General features: G+C 45.0%; 3 protein-coding genes across 7 annotated transcripts in view; 1 reads left to right on the top strand and 2 right to left on the bottom strand.

Annotated features, from left to right (window-relative positions):
* Positions 1 to 65: 65 nt before the first annotated feature.
* Positions 66 to 4,744, bottom strand: LOC148416755 (antihemorrhagic factor cHLP-B-like). 4 transcript variants are annotated; one of them, XM_088424991.1, is made up of 8 exons: positions 4,615 to 4,744; positions 1,914 to 3,473; positions 1,131 to 1,241; positions 974 to 1,058; positions 710 to 879; positions 530 to 646; positions 315 to 395; positions 66 to 254 (listed from the first exon to the last, which is right to left on the bottom strand). In XM_088424991.1, exons 2-8 carry the CDS (start codon positions 2,106 to 2,108, stop codon positions 90 to 92), a joined length of 924 nt encoding a protein of 307 aa, XP_088281117.1. In that variant the 5' UTR covers positions 2,109 to 3,473; positions 4,615 to 4,744; the 3' UTR covers positions 66 to 89. The 4 variants fall into 4 exon arrangements, with proteins under 4 accessions (XP_088281117.1, XP_088281118.1, XP_088281120.1 ...); XM_088424992.1 differs by having other exon boundaries at positions 1,914 to 2,251; positions 3,220 to 4,738; XM_088424994.1 differs by having other exon boundaries at positions 1,914 to 2,251; positions 4,615 to 4,738.
* On the top strand, positions 4,477 to 7,976 carry bphl (biphenyl hydrolase like). Its single transcript, XM_088424995.1, has 7 exons — positions 4,477 to 4,616; positions 5,675 to 5,778; positions 6,402 to 6,568; positions 6,646 to 6,799; positions 6,891 to 7,022; positions 7,103 to 7,226; positions 7,307 to 7,976. The coding sequence occupies exons 1-7, from the start codon at positions 4,540 to 4,542 to the stop codon at positions 7,398 to 7,400; spliced, it is 852 nt and encodes a 283-aa protein (XP_088281121.1). The 5' UTR covers positions 4,477 to 4,539; the 3' UTR covers positions 7,401 to 7,976.
* The window catches only part of LOC148416753 (serine/threonine-protein kinase MAK-like), a 9,596-nt gene continuing 6,713 nt past the window's right edge, over positions 7,491 to 10,373 (bottom strand). For both annotated transcript variants that reach the window (XM_088424986.1, XM_088424987.1), the window contains 4 exons: positions 9,673 to 9,783; positions 9,503 to 9,607; positions 8,709 to 8,786; positions 7,491 to 8,335 (listed from right to left, as the gene is read on the bottom strand). In XM_088424986.1, the coding sequence (XP_088281112.1) occupies positions 8,181 to 8,335; positions 8,709 to 8,786; positions 9,503 to 9,607; positions 9,673 to 9,783 (449 nt within the window). In that variant the 3' untranslated portion in view covers positions 7,491 to 8,180. The remainder of the gene's footprint in view (positions 8,336 to 8,708; positions 8,787 to 9,502; positions 9,608 to 9,672; positions 9,784 to 10,373) is intronic.

The raw sequence follows: 10,373 nt of genomic DNA, 5'->3' as shown, positions 1-10,373 counted from the left end.
TATCCTTTTAATGGAACATTCAATTTTACACATTGCACCTTAAAAAAAAAATTCACAACGACAAGTGACAGTAAAAGACTTTATTCTACTCAAACTGAGAATTGTTGCGATGTCACAAGCGGGAAGGGACAAATGTGGTGAATGGACGGCTCGGGATTTTTCAGCTTGTCCTTGCAAATGCAAGCTTCCGGACTTTGGTGGAACAGGGGTTTGCAGACCGGCTCCGGCTCACCTGTCGGGTGGGGGCCCGGATTCTGTCCACAAATTAAATGTTAGACATGCTGTGCACAACTACTACTTCTCCGCACACTTACCTTTGGTGGATACGTATCGCAGTCGAGTTCGCCCAATTGGCCGTGCATGTTGTAATAGGTGGTCTGGCAAAAGGCATGGTGCTGGAGAAAAATCATGCAACAGTTAATGCAAAACACACTAAAAAAAAAAAAAGCCACAGTTGCTTTCAAATAACTCAGTCGGTGCTTGAAAACATTTTTTTTTGAGCAATATATTAGCACGCGCGGCAACTCACAGCTCTGTCCGGGCAGCGAGGCGCGCACGCCACAAAAGTATTCCTGGCCTCCCTCGGACACGCGGTCTCCACCAGGGCAAACTTCAGCTGGGTCACCGTGCCGATGGCGGGGATGTCCTGCCACCGCAAAAAAGGACAATTGAGAGACAAATTTCAAAAACAAAGAAAGTGAATTCCTACCCCAATTGTGACTTGAGCCACTTCCATCAAGGTGAATGAGTTGAGAAGCTGGCTCTCCCGGTTGAAGCGGACGACGGCATCGTGGACCGCCTTGACGGCGGTCGGGTCGTCCAGGGGCAACAAGCGGGGGCAGGTGGGGCATGTGGTCACCAGCTCCTCGTTTGTCAGCTCTAAGCATGTCGCGAGAAAAAAAAAAAAAAAAAAAAAAAAAAATAGCACAAGCATGTTAAGGGGGAAAAAAAAGAAGAAATGAGGCGTGGTGACCTGGTCTGGTGGTGCATTCGTGTTTGGTGATTTTGGCCACGCCCCACATGACCCAGAATTCCACACTGCAGGTGGCCACCGCACCCTAATCGAGGGGAAACATTTTAGCACCCCGCCTAAGAAAAGCATCAAACAACGTAAAAAGAACCAACGTTACCCCTTCATCCTTTTGCCACGGCTGACACTCGTCCACAGGCTTGGGGTTGGTCACGTGACATTTGGTCTGGACCAGTTTCACGTTTACGTCGATGTGGCAGCCGCCTGAAAACTGCACAATGCAAGAATCAAAGACACGAATGGCATTTTCGACACTTTCCGGTCACACCAAAAGTTCCCACTCGCATAATACAAGGTTAGCATTGCTACATTAAAAAAAAAAAAAGTTCAACATGTCACGTGTTGCCATATGCTGGCCTTGTCGCAACAGTGACGTGTGAGGACATCAAGGAGACACCGCGATGAGCAGCTCGAACATTGTTTGTCTTCGAGAATATTACTTTAAGTCAGTCGGTTGGTAACTATTTTGGTGCCATGGATGAGAATTTCTCAATTAAAAGAGTAATAATATTAAAGGATTTTTTTTTAATGGGGTAGCTGACACCCTCCACTACTACTTTGAAGGCAATTGAGCACTGTAGTGATAACTGTGACCATCCGGGGGCGGTGTTGCTATACACACACAACACACTTGTCATTCTAAGTCAGCAATAGAATAGACTCACACTTACATCTATAAATTAGCTTGATTATTGAGTTAATATTTGGCAGTGACATGAAAATCGACCCGATTTTTAATGAGGAAGGGCGCAATATGCATTTTGTTAACTTCACACCTGTCAATTTGAAACAAAAAACAAAAAACAAACAAAATGACACTTCTACCAGTTGAAAAAGATAACAAAAGTCAAAGATTAGTCGGACTACGAAGCACGCGCATTACCATCTGGTAATGGCTGCTCTGGATCTCCCGCAGCCTGAACTTGAAGCCGTGCCGGTGCTTGTTGTCGATGTGCCGGACGGCCGCCTTCGCCGCCGCCTCGGCGCGGCCCGCGTCGCACGGCACCGTTTGCGGCGGCGCCGCCGAGCCGGCCGACGTGACGGCGCACAGCAGAAGAGCAAAGAGGTGAATCGCCATCGTGACAAATTACAAGGAGCCGACACATGCGCGCGCAATTTAAGCGGGCTGCCGACCAATCGCAGCAAAGGACACACACCTGTCACCCGTGTGCCCATTAGTGGTGGGCCCTCTCTCAGTCAGTCACAATGGCATCTTTCAAACTGCGCGCAATCGTAAGGATATTATTTCTATTTATTGCGACAAAGCAAAGAGAAACGCACCCCCTTTTCCTCGATACACTGACATGGTATCGTCTAAAGAGTTGCTAACTTCATAATCAGGGGACTCAGACCAAATAATAATAATACATCATAAAGAATACAATGGAGTTGCTTTCAATAGTTATTTTTGAGGAAAACATTGTATCGAGGGCGGCTCGATGGAAGAGCGCTCTATTAAAAATCAGATTTTTAGAGAGCCAGGTGTTTTTTGCAATTATTTTATTTAAATTGCAATTATTTTCTTGAGCCGTGAAAGGGTCAGAGCGTTTCCCGGGGGGCGACTTGGCCTGAACCCTCAAAGTCAGGACTCGAAAAAACAAACAAACAAAATCTCCTCAAATAACTAGTAAATTGAAGACTTCAGACTACCGTTTGGCCACTTGCGGCCTAGAGCCGATTGCGTAACACAAGGGCGTCAAACTGATTTTTATGGTGGGCCACTTTGTACTTATAGTGTCTGTTAGAGGGCCGGAATAAATCGAAAAATAGTCTAAAAAAGCTTCAATTTGAACGTACCCCTTTAATTTCTCTAAAATCCAGAAAATGTAGGACTTAAAAATAGAAAAACACGTGTCTAATAAAACCCGTTTTTGGCGGTTGACATCTTTACCTAGTTTTGAATACAGAGGCCGATAAAAACTGTTCAAAAGATAGATCGGGAACAGAAAGTTGTTATTTTTGAAATCAATCTGCAAGTTTAGCAAGAAACTTGAAATCAAATCAGCATTTGGCGGGCCACATAAAATGAGGTGGCGGGCCGGTTCTGGCCCCCGCGCCTTGAGTTTGACACTCGTGGCGTAACACATCGGCGCTTCCTTTGGCTTCGGTTCGTGGTTTTTCAGGACCGTCCTGGAAGATGATGGCCGGCTTGATCAAAATAAACTTTTTTGGCGAGCGACTGACTATACCTTTATTTTCATCCGGGTCCGCTTACTGCAACTTTCTTATTCTCTGGCTCCATGCGCCGCTAAAGTTGAGCGCGCCGAGCCGCCGGGCGCCAGTAGTTTGGCCGTGGCCAAATCCGGGACTCGTGGCGCTCGGCGACCGAGACGGGGACCCGAGCGCCGGAGCCCCGCCGGAAGACGTCGGCGGCGATGACGTCGCCCGCCTCCTCCTGCGAGCTAAGACTGCACAACGTACGCCTCCCGTCGGAGGTGGCTTTCTAGAAGAATTGGTTTGTGGAGAATTTGCGCGCGGCTTTTTCGAAATGTTTTTCACGCATCACCCGCGTCATAAAACCCGGAGGCCCAGAGACAACATCCCGATTTGTTCCGCTCATTTTTTTTCAGGGAAGAAAATATTAATTCCAAGCAATAAGTTTGTAATCCGATGATGGCGTTTTAATAGTAACGTAAAAACAATGCTTGTGTTTTTCTGACTGCTAATTTTAATGTTCAATGGACTTTGGTATGACATTGGCACAATTATCAAGCTACCGCACGTTGCATACAGAGTTCCGTTGTTCCGATTGTTCTGAAAATGTCGCGTCTCCCTCACCCGTCCACACCCCGTCTGGTTGTAAGCCTCCATGTAAGATCGTCGGCCGCGCGTGGGCTAGGTGAAGTTGACTATCTGGATATAATTGTGGGAAGAATACCCACAATTTTCCCATAATGCCACGTTGTAATGACTTGAGCATGTGTCAGCTATTTTTTAGCATTCAACACTAACACATTCCAACGTTTTTGCAAGTACGTTCAAACTTACAGCACTTGCATATATATCCAAATGTAAAAACAAATATTGTACACCGAAAGCGACTTGCAGGGCTTAAACATAGTGTATTTCTCCCTTGCATTTATGTAGATAAAAAGTGCGGTGCATATTTGCATATACGTTCAAATGGACCTGCAAATACGTTTCAATGCAAGAACAAACTTATCTGTGGGCTATCTGCTAAAAATAGAGCTTTTTCCCCATAATGCCACGGCGTAAAGGCTTGAGCACTTAAGAAGACAAAAGGTCGACTGAAATATTTACCAATTTGTTCAAAAATATGAAAAAAGTAAACATGTTAATGGTTTTATTCTTATGTCTTTTTGGCATTTTCTACCCATATTGCAAGTGTGTAATGACTTGAGCATGTGTGAGAAAAAATGCACTCGATACGATACCAATACAAAGATTTTAGGGAAAAGCTAATTCTGTGTACTCTCACTTTAATTGCGAAATGAGTTGGTGTGAGACTTTGGTCTATTTTTTTTTTCATCTGTCCTCGGCTCGGACCAATGACGACGTTTTTGTGTGCTGCACGACGTCGGCTGCTCAATCAGAGGACAAGGCCGTCCGCGATGCACACTTACCGGTGGGGGAAAACGTCAATATTTGGCGAAATGTCTTGTTTTCAAAGTGCAATGTTGCGTAAAGAAAGGGTAGTTTGAAACAGGAGGAAATGCCCCTCAGCGCCATTTAGCTAGCGGCCTTGACGTGAGCGGAAGTGATTGCTTCAATAGCCACAAGATGTCGCTGAAGGAAAACAATATTCTTGAAAACTAGATACTGACGGTTACAGTAAATATTTACCTGGCACACAGTTAATTTATTTTGAAGTAACCAAACATTGTTATTTTAGTTAATCTTTGATGGTTTTATTATAGCCATAATGATACGCTCTGCAGTCATACAATATTGTTTTTAAGTTCGTCTTTGATGGTTCTATCAACGCTATTCAGTATTAGGTTGCGCATGCGCGTAGCACCAGGCATTATGGCTATGTTTTTAAAAATCTGCCTGCAAGTTCGTTCGAATACATTTGACTGTACATTTGAAATTACAGTACTTGCAAATTGAGACATACTTGTGGGCTATGCTAAAATGTAGAATGTCATTCATAATGCTACGCTCTGTAATTAGACAACAGTTTTGTTTTGGTTCAGTTTTGTTTTAAAACTATTCGTTATTAATGTGCGCATGCGCGTGCACCGGGCATTATGGGAAACTATGTTTTTAGCATTTAACCTGCAAGTACCCTCGGATATATATTTCGCAGTACATTCGAAAGTACTTAGAAGATGAAACATACGCATATCGCATTTTATCTGTAACAATTCGCTCAGTTAAATGTCTCAGCTCTTTATAATAGTGCACCGAAAACATGGGGTCGTTTGATCTCGTCGCCTTTCGGGTTGTCATGACGTAGCGGAAGGGATTCGTGACCGATTGCTTTCATGTCCACTAGATGGCGGCGTGTCTCCAAATGTTTGTTTGTGTGTGTGTGGGGGCAGTCTCCCACAACCAAACGAGCGAAATGTTTTGGTACTACAGTGAAATCAAATGTATGAAACTAGAATAATTTAAGTCGATATTTTATCTTACGTACATTAACCGAGCGCTTTCATCACTTCAAATATTTTTTCTTTGCAGCTCGTCAATGACATGCGGCAAACAAAATGTGAATGGAGTGGATCTTTATTACGAGAAGGCAGGCACGGGGAAACATGCCGTGCTGTTACTTCCTGGTGCTTTAGGTACAGACGTTTTGTTCGTATGGTGGATAGAAAAAAAGTGAAAAAGTCCGCGCACCCTCAGTTCAAACGCCAGGTTTTTATGATGTCAAAAAATAGGTGGAGATGACTGAAAGCTTTTTCTACATTCATGTAGCTCTATAAAATTTTTGAAAAAAAAAATACACATTTCGTGAGAATTAAAAAAAAAACAAATATAACGTGGTTACTTAAGTGTCCGCAAATAGAAAAAATTCTCCATACCTAAGCTGATAAATGATTTGGTGATGTGAAAAAACAACATTGTACTGAATCAAAACAAAATGTTTTTTTTTTGTAAACTACAATAAAACCATGGAGTGTTTTATAATTATTTCTTATCATTACTATGTTAAATATATGTCTATTATTATGTTGTGTACAGCATCAAAGCTATCAGTGCTGTTATAGGTTTTGAATTTTTTTGCTTCTTTTTTTAATCAATTAGAATAGAACGAACCCATCATTTTCAAAGTAGAACGCACAAAAAGATCATGGAAAGACTACTAGAAAAAGATCGCGAAAAGCCTCCTAGAATTGCTTTTTGGGGAACTGTAACATCGAAAAGCAAATTCTCAATCCCAATTTGTTCTTTTTGTACCCGACAGGAAGCACAAAGACAGATTTTCAAGCTCAGCTGCAGCTTTTGAACCGGACTTATTTCACAGTGGTGGGCTGGGATCCCCGCGGTTACGGCCAATCGCGACCTCCGGACAGAGACTTTCCGCCTGACTTTTTTGAGAGGGATGCCAGGGATGCCGTGGACCTCATGAGGGTAGCCGATCGGGTCGTCCTTTTACCCGCCGGGGTTTCTGCCTCAAATGTAATTTTTTTTTTTTAATTGGGTGGTAGGCGTTGGGATTCATCAAGTTCTCTGTGCTGGGCTGGAGCGACGGCGGCATCACGGCCCTGACGGCCGCCGCCAAGGAGCCCAACTCCATCCGCAAGATGGTGGTTTGGGGAGCAAACGCCTTTGTATCGCAACAGGACCTCGACATTTACGACTGTAAATTCCCACGCCCTTTGTATTTCCCTTCGGTCAAAGCCAAGGGCCATTTTTGGACACGTTTTTGTCTTTCACGTGCCCCATCATCAAGCGGTCCGCGACGTGTCCAAATGGAGCGCCAGGATGAGGGCGCCCATGGAGGAGGTGTACGGAGCGCAAGGCTTCGCCAAAACCTGGGAAGCTTGGGTCGACGGGGTCGCGCGCTTTGCACGCAGGCCAAAAGGTGATTTTCGCTCCAAGATCAAAATTCAGCTCTCTGGGTAATTCCAACCGAAAGCTTTTTCTGAGCCGCCTTCCCCGTAGGAAACATCTGCATTGAGCTTCTGCCTCTGATCAGATGTCCCACTCTGATCCTTCACGGCGCCAAAGATCCCATGGTGCCCAGCTTTCACCCCAACTTCCTCCTCAAACACATCCGGGGCTCGCGGTGAGTCCCGGCAATGTGGCGAAAAGCCGTCCGCGCCCGCTTGCTTACCTGTTACCGTTCTCTTCCCTTTCCAAATTTAGCTTGCACGTGATGCCCGAGGGAAAGCACAATCTCCACCTGAGGTTTCCAGAGGAATTCAACAAACTGGTGGAAGATTTTCTGCAAGAGGAATGATTCATACGGCTACGGTGCAGGGGTGTCCAAACTATATTCATACGGCAATTTATTCTTCTTTATGACTGAATGATTATAAATACTGAAAAACATGGTTTAAAAAAAGTTTTATAAACTGGTCATTCCAAACAAGAAGGAAGACAGGGGGGCTTTTACTCACGAGGAGAGACGTTCTGGATACGCTTTTACGGTTGGCGCTAGTTACATAACCACTTGCAAGGTCACAGTTTCTGATAGTGGGGGATGTATGTGCAACTCCATACACGATTAGTCCATGCAATCACTGCTATCCTCCTTCCCAGGATTATGGCGACAGACCCTGTACTGTTCCTTCCTGTCATTAGGTCACGACGCCTGCGGGATAACCTTTATACAATTATTCTAACATTGACAACAAAAATTCAGTTGTCCACTAAGTTTGCGGGCTGTGTCACATGCTAATTAATATAAGCATGCCGCGGGCCACTGAAAAATGGAAAGTGGGCTACAAATGGCCCTTGGGCCGTAGATTGGACACCACTCAATCTATGTGTGTGTGTATGTTGATGTAACGCAAGTAAAGAAAGATATTGTCCATTCCCGAGTCCAGTCCTTGCGTCCCTCCAGCACTCGCGGTTCCGGTAATGGCGCGACCGATGGAGCGGCGCGGCTCGGTCCAAAGGTTCTCACCTTCCGCAGCTAACCCACGGAATGCTTGGGAAACGCTCGGGCGTCGAGAAGGATGACGGGAAAGCGAGTCCGCGCCACGGGCAAATAAAGTCGAGCCGGCGGCGCCGTCCGCTACCGGTTGCCTCCGTATTTGGCGGTCCAGTCCACGCGCCCGTGCACCGGCGGCATGTTGCTGGTGTTTCGGGCCAACGAGTTCACGCCGGAGAAGGCGGCGCTCGGACAAGCCATTTGAGGAGCTCGGAAGTCATCGTGCTCCAGTTGGTTGTCTGGGGTCAAAATATGGCTTTAGTATTTCCTTCGCCACCGGTGGCGAAACGCTTCGTGAAGATTTGGAAAATCCCAAAACTATATGAAGACTTAAGACAGCTATGCGACAGATTGCTGAATTACCTGCAGTGCCACCTAGCGGCAGACAAAAAAATATATTTTTTTTACACGCTTTAATTTACCGCGAGTAGCACCGAGACACGAAACATAAAGGCTCCCAAATTTTACAACGCTTCCATAATGGGCGTGGCCAACGTTTTGCTATACTTTGTATACTTTCCAATTGGTAAAAGCTGCTGTAATTTGACCCCGATGCTCTGGGGGGCACACTTTTACATCGGGGCTTCTTTTTGGACTCTTCTTTGGATTTACCTTTATTGGAGAAGATTGTAGCCTTGGACAGTTTGATTTTGGAGTCCATCCTCAGATCAGCGGGGGTTGACAGATCAACTGAACATGCGAGAAAAAAAAGGAAGACACTTCAATTATTTTTTTGCTTTTCTGAACCTCCAAGCGTGAGAAGAAAGGGGATTGCATCCATTTGAAAAAAAAAAAAATCCACGATTTTGGGGGTCTTTCCTTTTCTTTAATTTGTTTTATGATGAAATGTGACATTTTTTATGTCATTAAAAGAAATATGAAACTGGAAAAAATATAACAAAAAAAAACCCTGAAAAAAATATTTCTTCAATATAAAAAATACAGAAAAATCAAGAAAAAATATTCCATGTCGAAAATTCATGAAAAAAACTGAAAATCGTCAAAGACAAATGAAAAGTGCAGAAAATGGAAAACATATCCCAATAAAAAGAAAAAAAAAGGCCAGATTGAAATATTTTGGCAACTAAAAAACAACACGGAAAAAAACTGAAAAAAAACCCCTAAAAAACATTCCATAGCAAATGCTATTCAAAATGGAAAAAGAAAGATTCCGAGACTGAGCTCAAATCTGCAATTCCCCAAGTGATTTGTTCCACGCGAGCCAAACCAAACCAAAATGTGAAGAGAGAAAAATAGATTCTGCAAAATGGGGAAAAAACACTTGATCAAAAAGTATATACACAAACCTGAAATAACGATTGATGATTGATATATTAGAAAGAGAGAGAGGGAAAAAAAGCGAAGCGCGATCCGCCAGCGGGCGCAAAATGTAGCGGGGGCGTTACCGGCGGCAGAGGGGCCGGCGATCTGGGCCAGCGGGCTCATCCGTTTGCCGTCTTTGGCCTCCGGCTTCTCCAGGGGCGAAATCTTGCTCTTGGACGCCGAGGAATCTGAGGGAAAAGGCGGGCGGTGAAAACGAGCCCGCTCGCGCCCGTTTCCCGCCGCCGCCGCTGACCTTTAATGAGGGGGAGCTCCAGTTCCTGCCTTTGAGCCAAGCCCAAGATGTCCCACAAGCTTTTGCCCGCGCCCTGATTGCCGGTGGAAGATCTCCTTTTGGGATCGATGCCTGAAAAGCGGGCGAAAGAAATAACCGCCAAATCTCCAAAACAACCCGATCACGCTTGGCTCATTTTGACTCAATTACTCCGCCCCCAAAAATCGGATCCGACGAATGAGCCGCAGAAGCGAGAGCGTCGTTTCATTCCTTCGCCCCCGCTTTGTCCCCGGTTGGGGGGTATTTTCGAAAATGACTTTGCCCCATGTTGTAGCTTCGTTGACGACTCGTTCCTTCGACATCCGTTTTTCAATCGATAACCCAAAGTTGGGGGTCAAAGGCCGACAGAGAAACCAAACGTTTTCGGTGAGTCGATGGATTATCGTTTGAAGGCAACAGTTTGGGAAAAAAATCAGAACCCGGAAAGATGGGTCCACCCAAGTGGCGGCCGCTTCAATTCAGGACCCCGACTGCGTTATTTAGGACCCCAATGTTTTTGGATGCTCGCAGTTGTAAAAACGATTCTACCGTCGCAACGGCCGGGCGAAAAATAACCCGATGATTTCCCACGAATTCAATCAATTTTGTAGCTTATTGTTCTCATCAAATTTGGGGGCGGTTCGAAAACCAAACCGGCCGACCGCTTCGTTGGTTTGACGCGA

This window comes from Hippichthys cyanospilos, chromosome 10, assembly GCF_059441005.1.
Source record: "Hippichthys cyanospilos isolate Australia breed blue-spotted pipefish chromosome 10, RoL_Hcya_1.0, whole genome shotgun sequence".
Taxonomy (NCBI): Eukaryota; Metazoa; Chordata; class Actinopteri; order Syngnathiformes; family Syngnathidae; genus Hippichthys; species Hippichthys cyanospilos.
The sequence above is the reverse complement of the archived record's forward strand: the minus strand, read 5'-3'. Positions and strand labels throughout refer to the sequence as shown.